We start from the raw sequence: 14742 nt of genomic DNA on the forward strand, positions 1-14742 counted from the left end.
AAACCTCGAGTCGAACCCTGTTATGGTGGCATGTGTAACTTCCGTAACAGCAAAGCTGTGTAAGGTATTTACAGTATTAAGTATTACAAGTATTTCTGGGGAGAAAGAAGGGGGGGGGAGGGAAAAAAAAAAAAAGGTACAAGAGCAGCAACCTAGGGATAATGTTACATCTTTGTGAGCAAAAGACCAAATGAAGGGTGGCAAGGTACCATGTTTTTTTGTTTCGTTTTTAAAACAGTCACATACTGAAGGCTTCAAAATATAAATGGTTAAACTGCAAAACTGTGGCTTTTATTTCCAAACATACAATAAATAGGTCCACCACAACTAGCCTCTAACTTCATTTTACATGGAAGGATTTTAAAATTAGTTTGTGCATATTTAAAAATTAAACTTCCCTTTGCACATAATTCCATACATAACCGAACTGCATTACATACCAGCTTATGGTCTTGGCACTGTGATGCAAGCAACCAATTAGAAACAGAGCTTTGTAGCAAGCACTTGAACAAAAATTGCATTTTGAATTGTTGATAAAACATCTACCAACAATTTAATCTTTTTCTGAAGCATACAAAAAACTTTAGCATGTAAATGCTGAAAAGCAAGTTGTCTTCTCTTGTGTTTCTGTAGGGGCTCCAACATGAGTAAGTGGATTTATTAAGCATTCACTATTTGCTACATAATACAATTTTCATACCAAAATATCTTTACTGCATAGTAACATTCCATATTTTCAAATGCAAAAAGAAATTAGATGCAGTCTTTTTATTTTATCCCTCATTACTGAATTTAAAGACATTTTTAACCACAACTCTGCTTCATCACAGTGCAGAAGGCCCTTAATATTTCAAGGATTTATTCAGTCATATCTTTAATACAAAAGTAGAGGCTGAGGAAAAGCCAGAGTAGTCTATACACAATGCACAATCTGTGTACATTCTGAAGCTGTACCTCTTCAAGAACTATTTATACACTCTTCAAACAAATCCCTTTATCCAGCAATTCAAAATACTTTAGATCAGAGGTTTTATATTAGAATCAATACATTATATGCATATAAATACATTTATACCCTTCGGTTGCTAAACAACCCAGATGGCTGCGAGGATGTGACCTGAACTGGTTCTCCATTGGTTTGGGATACCAAATTGTATCGGCAGCTAACTGTTAACCAAAATAGTCACAGTAAAAAATGGAGATCTTTGCACAAGGTAGGTGTGCCACAGCATCAGTTAAGACTAGAAATACTAGGCGACACCCCGGCCCCTTCAGTAGGGCCAGGATTTCAACTTCTGTGAGATGCAACACACAGGCAACATTTTTTTTCCTCTGCCGATGCCCCATTCATGAAAAGTCTCAGCAGAACAACAACCACCCCCCGCCCCCAAAACCAATAAACCAAAGCAAAGCTTTTACAACTGCAAATTTTCTTACAAGACAGGTGCTGCAGCTTTCAAGAACAAAGTAAAAGTTTTATAATTAAAAAATAATAAAAAAACCCCCAAAACTAATGTGCAAGTGTGTAGTTCAGAAGACAATAGAAAAGATCAATATAGACCTCAGTTCAAGCTGAAACACAGTATCCAAACTGTCTTATGGAAATAGTTCTCACTGCAAATCTCATCTTCAGTTAATTAGTGCGCTTATATATACTTATATACACACCTGCGATAGACACACATCCCTCCCTCCCCAGAACAATCTGCAGCATCGGCAGCAGCAACCACCACGATGCTTCCAAAGCCCACGCAGGCCCCAGCCCTGGCGCTGCATCTGAGCGGTCAGACCCCTGAGCTCCCACAGACACAGCTGCACGATGGTACTTGGTCATCGGCACTGACTCACCACGTATCAATGAGTATTTCAGGAGTATTCAAAGCAGTAAGCACTGGTGTAGTAAGAAGTGTTCTCAGCTTTGTTTCTTAAAGGATACAGACATGTTGACTCTTGAGTATCCCCCAAAGGTGCTAGAAGTTTTAAGTTTGAAGCGTTTCTTTCCACAATGCCAGGTATACAAATGTGTATCTTTTTAAATAATATTGCACATAAAAATCATCTTAAACTTTGTAGTGAAAGCAGGGTTGAAGGACAGTGTTTTCCAAAACAGATTAAAAAGCTACCTGTACATAGTAAGTTTTAATTTAAAGAACGCCAAGATTATTCAAAATCTAAGCACATAATACTGACAGAAAAATGTTAAAATTGCACAATCTACATATAAATTACATTTGTAAATACTTAAAAGTTTTTAAACATTGAATACCCTTGATTTCACAAATCAGCTAGGTCACTGTCAAAGGATCAGCTTAATGAGTTAGAAGTACTTTCCCCCAGAAAAAAAAAATAGAAACAGGATCTGCAGTCTTAGACGAAGCACTGGAAAGAGTTAAAGCATTTCAGCTCAGAGGTAGTGCTAAACACATCCAACTAGAAGTCCATTATATTTGAACTATGATGAAATAACGTAGTAAAATGTAGAAAGACTATAAAATTTACAAAAATAAATAGTTCTGAATGCTTTAGAAAATGCAAGAGACTTCGTTGATCAGTGTCTTGATCTGCTTTGCTGACCAAAAGAAAGCGAAGTGTGTCTCATTTTTAAAATATACCCATCTCTAGTAATGCGCCTGCAATCCACACAATCCAACTATGCAACTTGACGTATGCCAACCTGGCACAGACTCTGATATTAAAAATAAAGTGGAGGCTTTGTAAAAGATCATCTCGTATGAAATTTGTTTTGCATGTAAATTCTTCTGACAAATTAAAAATTGCACATAAAAAAGTTTATTGAAAGAGGCATGAGGGGTGATAAGGGTATGTGCCTATTGTTCCACATACACCCTGGAAGGAAAAAGATGATTGCACAGTTCTGATAAATAAATATTTCTTTAAAAAAAAAATCTGCCACTTTTTTTGGTTTATAAGATTTGGAATTATTTAGAAAATCCCACTACGGACAAATTATTTTTAGTTTGTGTTTTAAAGAATTCTTTACAACTTTTCCAGTGGCTTTTATCCTGAAACCAAATGAAAGTGGCAGTTAATAAGTATCTTTGGGTAAAACAAGTATCAGGATCCAACAAGAATTTCCATGATGTGGTCCAACTCACTCAGATCTGTTCTACATATCTGAATGTTGCTTGCTGAAGAAGAATTACAAGATGGAAAGGTTTTCAATGGTTCTTCTGTAGCAAGAGATGGTGGTCTGGGTGGCATTAATGGAGGGCAGCAAAAGTCTGAATCATACATTGAAGTGTCAATATCTTCAAAAATGTCATCTATTGCCAAATCCTTCAAGTAGCTAGTTGAATTTGAAATCTCAAAGGAACCAAACACACATTCAGCTCCCTTCAAATCCTGTCTATCATCTTCTAGTTTTAGACCAGTATTTTCTGGAAACTTTGGCTGGTCGTCTCCAGTAGGAACCAGACAAGTAGGCGGGCTTATATCTTCTACAAAGTCTAAATCCTTCAGAATAGACGAAATAGCAGATGACATATCATCATCTGAAACTATGAGCAGGCTATTTTCAATTGGGTCTTCTACAGACCGTAAGTCGCAACAGTTAGACTCTTGCTGACTAATACCTGAAGGCAACTGAAGAGAAATCCCAGATGACTCCATCCCTGTGTAGCTGTGAGAACTAGGAGTAATGCCAGGGCAGACATTAATTGGCTGATGACTACTCTCTTGTCTCATTTCCTCTTGAATTTGCCGTACTGTGTTGGCTATGAGGACAGAGCGGTGCAAGTTCGGTTCCACCAGCATTTTGTACGTCTGTAACTTGGTGAGGCACATATTAAGCACCAACTGCCTCTTAAGTGGATATGGCAAATTTCGACTGGAATCAAAGGCACTCGAGAGACCAGCCATGTTCTCCTCATAGTCACTCAGCTTGCGTTTTAGACCTCTCCCCAACATGAACCTGAAAGAGAGAAATTATGAATTAACCTTGGGCAAGACTAACACTTCTGCAAGATCTCAACAGACGCTTTTGAAAAGTCTGTAGTGTACAATGTATCGGTTAACTTAGACTCTAATGCCATACAACATTTAAAGATAGAATAAAGTCGTACACCTGATACTACTTTCACTGAGAAGATGCACTTTTCAGCTCTATTATTTCAGAACAATCTTTTTTTTAAAACAGAAAACATGAAAGAAATATAGTAACTGTTTTTTAAAAAAGCTATATGCTTCTAGAGTTTTGGGTTTAAGGTTTAATTTTAACTCTACTATAAGAATATAAATTTCATTATTTAAAATCTTTAGTAGGTGAGCTTTTTAGCCTCTTATCCATTTAAATTAATAGCATACAAAAATTAATGAGAAATATCTGAATGTCCACATGAAATAAAACTGATGCTCATACTAAGGATTATAATAACTATACAAAAATATTTCAACATTTTCATTTTAACATTCATTCCCAGGTACAGCAGGTAAGATTTTAAAGCTAATTTCAACACCCATTTTTCTCTCATTAAGGTATTCTTAATGTCTCAGTGTCTCTGAGAACTCTCTGTAGAACTCATTTCTCTCCCTCTTCTTTGGTGACTTAAAGTTGTTTTACTACAGTTGAACCACCCAGTAAGACCAACAACAGGGGCTCCCATGGGATCCTTATATCCATTCCATAGCTTAGTAGTTTAGCTAAATAGTGGGAGGAAATTTGGCTGGGCCACAGAGCTCACAGAATCATGACCGGTGCTCATGGCTCACAACCTGCAACTGACTTAACACTAATGACATCCAGCAAGAGGCTATCATATGGCATTTTAAAAGTGACCAATTTTGATAAACAGCTAAAAGAAAAGAAATAGAATTTAGTTGCTTTCAGTCTGCTTTGTGTGCTTTTGCATTGAAATATGGTAGGTCTAGAACACTGTGGTACAAAAAAGTGTATGCACGCACACCTAAAATACACGTGATCCAAACAAATACATGCTTGGATACTTTGCAGTTACCATTCAAAATATCAAGTGTTTTATTAGGGACAACAAGCACTATGCAATCACTGGTATAAACACAGAAAAGGAGTATACCATGCACAGGAATACTGGTAAAATCTTGATGTGTCCATGGAATACAGACACCTTGCTCCCAAACAATTGAAAAAAAATTAAGCAATCATAAATTAGACACCCAGTGGCAGATTAAGGGCAGATCCTTCACACACAATGATCCAGACCCCGCATGCTGCAGAGGGCCTCCCAGCTTCCTTTTCATGTGAGCACTGGATACTGCCAGCAATAGCTCAGCTGATTGCTGCAGCTGCCAGCTGCTAGCCTGTTGCTAGACTTTTGGGGACAAGGAGAAGGCAGCAGGATAAAGCCTCTTTTACTTTTGGGATTTCTCCAGATTTGTAGGAAGCACTGCAGGGTTCCATGGCTACATCCATCTGCCTAGACAAGACTGTTGGAGAACTCGGCTCCTCTGGAGGAACAGGAAGTAAGCAAGCAGTAAGCAAGCAGTGCATACTTCTCAGGAAGACACACAAGAAAAAACAGACAGATGCTAGAGGAGTTCAGGTTTAAGACTTCTTGATCATACCCACTCTTTTTTTTTTTTAGGGACATATCTGGATGAAATTGTATTTGTCATAAGAATGCATTTTTACATAACAGGTAGTAGTTTGGCCTACAGTTCAGTTTACTAACACATTCACTATTAGAACAACAACAAACTTTAATTACTTGTGATTTTACCACTGCTGAAATTTTTTAACTTTGGAAGTCTGTTTTACTCCAGAGTTTTCTGCTGAACTGCCACAGCACCAGCTGAATCTGTTTAAAAAACATAAGGTGTCTGGATGCGGTGTGCCTATTCACCTAGGTGATCTTCCCACACTTATCACGTATCGCTCCCCCATTCCAGCACTCCATTTAGAGCAAAAAGAACCAGACAGTACTGAGCACTCAATTACAAACAAGATCAGAAGAAACCTGGATACAAAGTTCAGGCACCAAATATAATAATAGAAAGTATTTTCAGGGGCAGTGTGTGTGTGTCTGTCAGGCATCCTCAGTCAAACTATTGACAACACTGTCAGCAATCAATAATTTTAGACACAATCTATGGAAAAATCACAATTATGCAGGACTTTACAGTAAAACTGTTGCTAAACACACCAACTCATAACATATCACAAAGACAAATAGTGTCTGCAAATCCTGGAAAACTCAGAATAAAATTATTAACTCTCCATTTTAAGTAGCATTTAAGTTTTGTGTACTACCTAAGGCATTACCCCATACCATTACCAAAAAGAATAAAAACGGCTATTTGTTCACTAAGCACCATCCTTCCCATACACTGCACACTAGTTTTGTTTTGGTTTTTTTTTCTTCTCTCCACTAACTAAAGCAGACCAAAACTCACTCACAAGGGAACAAAATTAAGACCATACAAGGAACAGGAATTCTAACTTTTTATATGTTCAGAATGCTTGGTTTTGACGATTTACTGCTTTTAATATATTTTAAAATATATATATTTACACTTTGTTAGACACACAGGAAATACTAGACTTATGTATTTGAATTAAAGAATGTTGATTTCTAATATCTCAAAAATGTGCTAGTATTTAAATTCTGTAAGCGAGCTTAAAGAGCAAGCTAACTATCATAGGCAAGGATCTACAATTTCACAAAAACAACTTAAAATGAAATGTTTTAACTTTTAAATTCATACAGTAGTTAGACTAAATATTCCATGCTCATATATGCAGACACCCTCCTTTTCATTCCTCAATTTTCCTTCATAAAATTTGTTCCAGAGCATTCTAGAAATATGTAACAAAGCTTGAGCACGACAGCACTCTGAACAATAAAAATGAAGTGCAAGAAACATTATTTGCTCCAACTTCAAATGTTTCTACTTAGGACTCCCCACTCTCTAGATGTTAAAGATTTTTTTATTGTTTCTTAAGTACACAAACATAGTCCTATCTTATGTTTTAGAAATTCTGCCTGTTTAGTATGATTTTTGCCTAACTGCAAGGATCCCTAAGTCTCCCTCCAGAAGCTAGATGACTTCAGAGGTTACATAAAAATTTGGAAAAGGCTAATGAAAACCAGAGTACCACTGGTACAGTGGATTTAAAAATGACTAGTGTCATGGTTGCTACAGGAGACATTAAATTTCAGTTCTTGTCAAACACACTCAGCTGCTGACCTACAAAAGATACAAAGCCCCTTTGTTACCAGCTAATCTACATTTTATCAGGCTTTTTGCTTTACTTTCTAGCACAAGAATTTCTGACAGGGTCATATCCTTAAACTACTCCATATTTTCTAAGTAACTTGTCCTTTTGTAGCATTGCGTATTAACACACACATTCCAAACCCAAAATTCACACAGTGGTCAAATGCTCTCTTTTGATAGCATTACTTTGCAATATAAGATGTTGATGACATTATTTAATTATGCAGTGCTCCCCCCACTTAAATTTTTGGTACTAAGGAAAACAAACAGAAGTCCACACAAAAATCCACGCTACTACGCCCAGACAATCCTGTATTACTGAGTGATCGCTGCACAGTTGTCAGTCCTTTCAATCAGCTGACAGAACAGCACAGCCAGTTCAAAGAAGCACAAGTTGGGCATACTAAAACACAAAGAGTGACTAGAAACTGCACTCTCCTTACTCCAGCCTAATTCCAGGAACCTACTCGGATCTCAAAAAACTGGATCAAGTAACAGGATTTTGGACCGTGCCAATCTGATAACTCTGTAATTTGTAAGTAAATAAACTGAACAAAAATTAAAGTTTACGCCAACTTCAAATGTGAGATGTATACATAGCTGTTCAATAATAAAAGAATAAAGCAAGCTGGAAGTCACCCTTCTCCTGAACTTTTTCTTAAAAATTCAACAACCAGATTTTTTTTGAGTTCAGATGCTCTATTTTAGAATCTTTTGTCATGGAAAAAAAAGAACAATGAGGAACCACACTGCATCTCAGTAATTTTTTTCTGGCATTTTCTCATCTTCTCTCATTATAGTAATGCAAACTGAGCCACAGGCCATTTATGGCAGAATGCTTTTTTAATTAAAATTATTTTGCAGATATAGAGAAAAGGAAACAAAGTGAACTCAATGTTTAGGAGCGCCAAACTCTCCATCCATGTCACTGAACTACAAAGGAGACTACACAGAAATTCTGCCTCTGACAGCGTGTTCCTCAGTTCCTTCCAGTTCCATGGAGGACATTTCATAGAAACTCCTCCCTGCTAAGATGGGAAGCATCCATGCACTGTAATCCTACACCATGCAGGGTTTGAAAAAAACTTGGGAGAGAACAGGCACGTCCCTGGTTGGCAAATCCACACAGAATACCAAACAAACAGGCCTGGTCAGAGTGTGCAGCTACTCAGAAGAAACGTTCCAGGCTACCAAGAAAAATTCACATTGCGATGCGTTGTGGACAATACAGGACTCATGCCACCATTTCAGAGGAAAAACACAGCTCCATCTGTCACAGGGTCTGATAGTGCAGTGCAGCTGCCACGGACACATGGTTAGGAAGTACAGCTGGAAACAGTCACAAAGAAGAACGCAGCATGTCAAACCCCTCAATTACTTCTATCTGGGCAAAGTACTTCTTAATTTTCTCTTCCTCACCTTCCAAAAAAGGTTTTAAGAGCAAGTTAAACAATGTTTAGAACTCAGAACCACACAGAGCTTTAATTTTTGGTAAAGAAAAGCTTCAAAAAACATTAGTATATAAAACCTGACTGCCACAGCTAGTATTGTCTGAACATGAACTTTTCATGCACAAAACAAGCACTATAGTCAACTACACAAGAATTATTCATTTACCATTAAAGAGTATGTTTAAATAGTAAGACCATCAATAAAATACTTGGCCTGCGCTATGCAGGTCAAAATCATTTCATTGATAGTGGTCCCTTCTGGCTTTTCTTTTTAGGATATTATTAAATTCAGACTTGCTTTTCATACAGCCACAATGTTGCATTTTTCAGCCCAAGACTGTCCCAGAGTGAAAAATCACTTTTCTGGTAGGACAGAAATACCGTATTTGAATAGTTGTAAGCACCTCGTAAGTGAAAGCTGCCTGTCTCATTTTCAGTAACACAACTTAAGTATTAAAATCAAAATTAGAGACTCCTTGCTGTTCTAATTTGGGTATTTCCCTTTCAAAGTCTCCTTTGGCTCATAACTGTAGAAAACATGTAACAATAAAAACAGACAGAAGTCTCTTTGGATTGTAAACTTCCTAGTGACAGACCGAAGCCAATTGATAATCTGATTTCCTGCTCTCTCCTCTCTTCCATGGACGCACATTTCACAAGCACACATCTATCTGCAGGAAGTGCAAAGGAAGACAAACATCCCTACAGTTACGGTTATTTCCCAGAATTATTTGATGTATGCCGCACACTATTTTGAATTACAATCCTTCCCCTATCCAACATACATTTCAGCTTAGGCAACACAACTTCATTAATAGTTTTAATTAAGTGGTGGACTGGCTCTTGACTTGTATTCCATGTATAAGAAGCTGCACAAGAAAAAGGTAAGGCTGAAGGTACAGTTAACAGACACAGTGTAAATCCTTTCTCCCATCCGGACTTAACACTGATCACTTGAACATGACTTACGTAACACAGTACGCTGTCAGACAACACAGAACAGTGTATCTGATCTGGTGTCATCAGCAAGCATTGGAGATCCCCATAACATCTCATCTTGGCCGATAGCAAAAATTAAGAAAAAGTGAGCGAAGAAGGATTAAATAACTTAGAAAACACCAAGGTAAAAAGTAATTTGGAACTGAAGACACTTTAAAATACACAAAAATGTATTTAAGTCCATTGCCTCCCCACCACCCCCAGCCCTGCCCCAGTTTAGCAGAGATGAGTAACTGTTGGAGAAGGCACAAGTGGCTAAAAGTGCACATACAGGGAGGAGTGCAGTCCTACCAGCTTAATCCCATACCTAAACTCCTATGTAACAACTTCTTTACAGGAGTTAGAAACGACCAGAAAATAGCTGCTCAAAGAAGGGAGAATTAATGTCAATGTTTTAGTCACCAAAATCCTGAGCTAAGTCAGGACACTTAAGTCTGTTACTACTAAAGCAACTTGGAACACAGAACCAAGATATGCTACTGTTCAGACTTAAAAAACCCCAACCAAACAACACCCACCCCCAAACACCAAACCCCAAAACCACACAGAAAAAAACCCCCACACCTATGGATGTGCCTAACTTCCTTTCCCACATTTTGAAAATAAGAGTAGGCTGAATAGTATTCATTAAGTAGAGGAAAGGAATGAGAGGAAGACTGAGTCTAGCACAGAATTAGGCTGGAATTCATAACCTTCCCACTGTCGCTTCACTATTTGTGGAAGTAGAGAATAAATACGTATCATACACTGGTATTTTAGGCGCTGAAATGATGTTTACAAAGCACTTGGGAGAAGTTTTACCTTGACTTAAAAGTTAGTTTGAACCCCCCCCCCCCCAACCTGTTTATGTTATGTCTAATGGGATCTGGAAAATTCCTGCACTTAAAGGACATCTTCCTAAGTTCCTTACTCCCATTTTATTACGTAAAGCACCGGTAAGAGCTTTGCTTTACAAACTACCGCAGCTAAGTTTCAGAGCACAACATTTCACTCTGGAGAAGAAACTCCTCTGTCAGGATGTGTACCTTCCACAAGCTAAAACAAGTGGATCAGGGCTGTTTACAACAGTACATGAACTGTATTCTCAGAAGCTTGTATGTATCATTAGAGGCTAATATAGAAAGCTGCTGAGGGAGTACCAGTGTTAGGTAAAGAAAAACTTCCATCCTTAAAACAAACTAAACCCCTGCCACTCTTCTTCCTCTCCCCCTCTAAGCTTGTGTATTTAGTTCCACATTTACATATAAAGCTCACGTATATTTTTTATGAGTGTGTGTTTAGCAGATTTTTTTTCAGGAATTTTGAGTGGATTATGTTTGTTGTTTTTTTTTTAGTGTAAGAAGGGCCCAGAATCATTTAAACTAAGGATCAATAGTAGTTAGCAAAAGCTAACACATGATCAAGAGTTACTAAATCTAGAAACTCCCATAGTAAAACTAAACTGTAATTAAATGAGAACATAAAGGAATCCAAATAGCAAGAACCAAACCACCATGGTTCCACCAAAGTATCTCACTGGAGAGACAGATGATCATTAGAACTGCAAACGTGATGACATACGTCTTCACAGCTTGTTCTGATCAACTGAACAGTTCTCAGTTTTCTTTACAGTATCTATTTACTTCAAATACAGAGATACTGGATGTATTCACCTACATCAGGGTTACAGTGGTCTAAATAAAGATCTATTAATAACAAAAGTTATAGTTTATTAATGATATCAAATCTGCATGCCCATACTTTAACAGAAAAATCAGACCATTAACAGTAAAAGCAACCAAGAAAAAAAGGAAGTTCTCTTTTCCTGAGAGAGGACCATGCATTTACTCTAGCCCTCTGTATGGGATATTTAGGTAAGTAATTATCAATAACCAAATTAGAAATCACTTTACATTTTCTCTAACATAGTAGCACACAACAACTCTTCTTCAGTATCCAAAATGCCTTCTCCTCACAAGACTGTAACAGTCAATTTCAGCAGCTGAACAGTGGACCTTGCTATAAGACTTTGGCCTTAGTTAACAAATTTCCAAGAAGTGTGATCTTACGACAATACTGAATTCTTTGTTACATTATAATACTTCCTCCTGATAAAGGGAAAAAAAAAAAGTAATACAAATTCAGAATATTCAAACCAAAGAGCTTATACTATTGAATAAGCCTAAAGCACTTCACTTTATATTATATACCCCACTTTTAAAAATTGTTTTTCAGTTTACCATTCTAACCCACAAAAATAACATCTACAGCTGATTATCACAACACGTGCTATGCACGTAAGATATGATTTCATAACAACATACAAGTAGTTACCCTCAGAAAACAGAAAGGAGTCCAGGCAGGAAGATTCCAGATCTTGCATAAAGTGTGGTCATCCAAGGGTCCTGAACTATTCAAGAGGCCAAGCCATCCACCGAGGTAGGATGATGTGACTTAATGGGAAAAACAAAACAAACAACAGAGTATTTCACTACTATGTGATTTTTTTTTTTTAAAGCAGAAGTATTAAGCACAGAATTCAACACAACTTTTTAAATGATTTGTGCTAAATCCTATTAAAACAGTTAAACTGAATAAAACCCCCTGAAGTTCATGAATACACTGAAATAAGAGGACCTAACAGTTCCACCTATGAACACATAAAATGTGGAAACTGTCTTTCATAAATGAATACTACAGGGTAGAATGCTGATCCTCCAAGTGTTAAGCTTTAGGATTAGAACTTGCATTGATACTTCTTCAGCTTACTGAACACCAATCTACAGTTGTAACCATCTCAGAAATCACGTATCGGGAGACACAATATCATGAACTGTAAAGAAGTACATTCCAGAATTATCCCCTAACATTTACAGGCTATGAAAGCAGTTAAGATTTTTATTAAATTCCCTAACTTCCCTCATTTTCAGCACACACAAAACCAATATGAGAAGATAGCTGGCAGGATGTCCTATGATTGCATATAATATTCAGTGTGGCATCATTTTTGTCAAAACCCTGATATAGCAACATCTGCAGTTTGGCAAGACACCACATAGATTAAATAATGGATTAGATCAAGGCACTGGAAACCCTGGGAAATGTGAAAAGGCTGAAATGACAGTAAACTACGGACTAGGCTAGTAGATGTGGAGGGAACTGCATGATCCATGCTCTTGAGGTCTCAACTTCACCTGAAGAATCAAAGTTTTTTAATCCCAAGAATTAAAGCCCTTATACAGGCTAACAGCCTACCGCCTGGATTGTATTTAACATGTTTCTTTGTATACAATATACATACATACACACACAGACACATGCACCCCAACCACAGCACAATTACTTCACAAATTTACCACAAGAGCAAGGATCAGTACTTATCCAGATAAATACAGTCCTTCGTGATCCAGAGTTGATACATTATTTTACAAATCTTAAAATAATACATACTGAAAGGCAGTCTTACATTTAGACAGACAGACAAGTAAACAAATACAGTTGATCTTACATAGCAACTCATAGCCTGATGCTAGCAAAGGGCTCCTCCATTTACAGATCTCAGAACTGTAAAGATGTAGTAAAACAGCAGTAAAATGCCCATGACCTGAGAATGCCAAATTTAATCCACAGCAATAGACACACTGATATCTCCCTCCTCCTTCTAGAAGCTGACTTCTTGCCCATCATAAGGAAACCCATGCTATTTGTAAATAAAAATATAAAAACAAACAGACACAGGCAGATTCATAACCTATTTGCTTCGAAACAGCAGGACTTCAGAAGGTCACTACTGAGGTTTATTAAAGTGTACTTGTTAGGTCACAGGGGGAGATGTACATTCATTGCATTTTCTATACAATGAATATAAAAGAACAAACGTTTTAGAATGTGAAGTCTTTTTAGCATTAAAGAATCCTAAAAAAAGCTAACAAGCATACTAAAAATGTTGAAGAGTTTTAGACTTCAGCACCTTAGTTAAAAAAAAAGCTAAAAGCATTTGGTAAAAAATTAATAATACTTCTAATCGTATTTTAGAAGTCCAACCCCTTTGCTAGAAGGAGCTGAAGTCCAAGAAATTATCAAATTTAATTCCTTTATTATATACTTTAAAGGACTCCCACAAAATTAATTGTTGAGGTTATGATTTTTCCCCTGTATGATTTCACACGAGTGTCGGGAAGAAGTACAGAGGTAACGTTGCTAGGTTTAGTTTTTACAGTCTGTTAAAAAAACCCCATAGAAGACACACAGTAGCTGTAAATCACTATGAATTATATGCCCAGTAAATTATTTTTTCTTTCTTTTTCACCGACTTCCCTCGCAGTTTCCTAGTGCCCGTTTATGGGTCACTTTAGAAATTTGAGATTAGAGCATTCATTTCAACGTTAATGGTATTTTCCACATTGCAGTTAGACGCCTGAACTAAAGAATCTTAGCTGAATCAAAAACAAAGTAGAAAACTACTGCACAGGGCTCCTACCTATGTTTTTGAAAATGAACTGTTCCAACATAGTTTGAAAAATTCCAGGCCTATCTAGGGCAGAAATTATTAACTGCGTCTATTAGAGAGATGAATTTACGATATGCATAAAGGAGCCCAAGCTTATGCCCCTCCAGTCTTATCCGCCTGCTTGTAGTTCAGGCTAACATACACGTTTACCGAGACAAACAAAACCTGCTATTAAAAATGTAGCTGCAGCAAACACACAAGTCGCAACTCTCAAGAGGCAGCGATCACGAGTGCCAGAATTAAAAAGCTGCGACTCAGGGAAAGCCTCTTTCCTGCCACCCTCCCTGCAGCCACTCCTGCGAGTGCACAAGTACTAATAAAACCCAAGGGAGCCTGCCACCATTTGGCCTTTGTGGAAGGAGACTAGTTGGTACTTCCTGCAGGCGCCCGCCCGCGCCTCCCCCCGCAGCGGCGGGCAGCAGTAACCAGAGACAACCTTGGGCTTCCCGAGCTGCGAAAAGTTACACTCCTCCCCCTTCCTCCTCCCCAGCTTACCAGAGACCCCGGCCAAGCTAATTATAACTGCGCTAACAACTTCCACCGCGGTCCCCGCTCCCGCCGCCCTGCTCGCCGGCCTCCCCAGACCCGGCC

At 37.8% G+C, this 14742-nt stretch overlaps 1 protein-coding gene across 3 annotated transcripts in view; it reads right to left on the reverse strand.

Moving 5' to 3' along the window:
- Positions 1–272: 272 nt before the first annotated feature.
- Positions 273–14742, reverse strand: part of LOC104842049 (SERTA domain-containing protein 2-like) — an 18295-nt gene continuing 3825 nt past the window's right edge. The window contains exons 2-3 of one of the 3 annotated variants that reach the window (XM_010584124.1): positions 11966–12094; positions 273–3931 (exon numbers count right to left, since the gene is read on the reverse strand). In XM_010584124.1, the coding sequence (XP_010582426.1) occupies positions 3076–3931; positions 11966–12024 (915 nt within the window). In that variant the 5' untranslated portion in view covers positions 12025–12094 and the 3' untranslated portion in view covers positions 273–3075. Of the gene's footprint in view, positions 3932–11965; positions 12701–14742 lie in introns of those variants that run through there. The other 2 variants (XM_010584125.1, XM_010584123.1) reach the window with 2 other exon arrangements.

The sequence above is a fragment of the Haliaeetus leucocephalus genome, unplaced genomic scaffold, assembly GCF_000737465.1.
Source record: "Haliaeetus leucocephalus isolate CR32 unplaced genomic scaffold, Haliaeetus_leucocephalus-4.0 Scaffold944, whole genome shotgun sequence".
NCBI lineage: Eukaryota > Metazoa > Chordata > Aves > Accipitriformes > Accipitridae > Haliaeetus > Haliaeetus leucocephalus.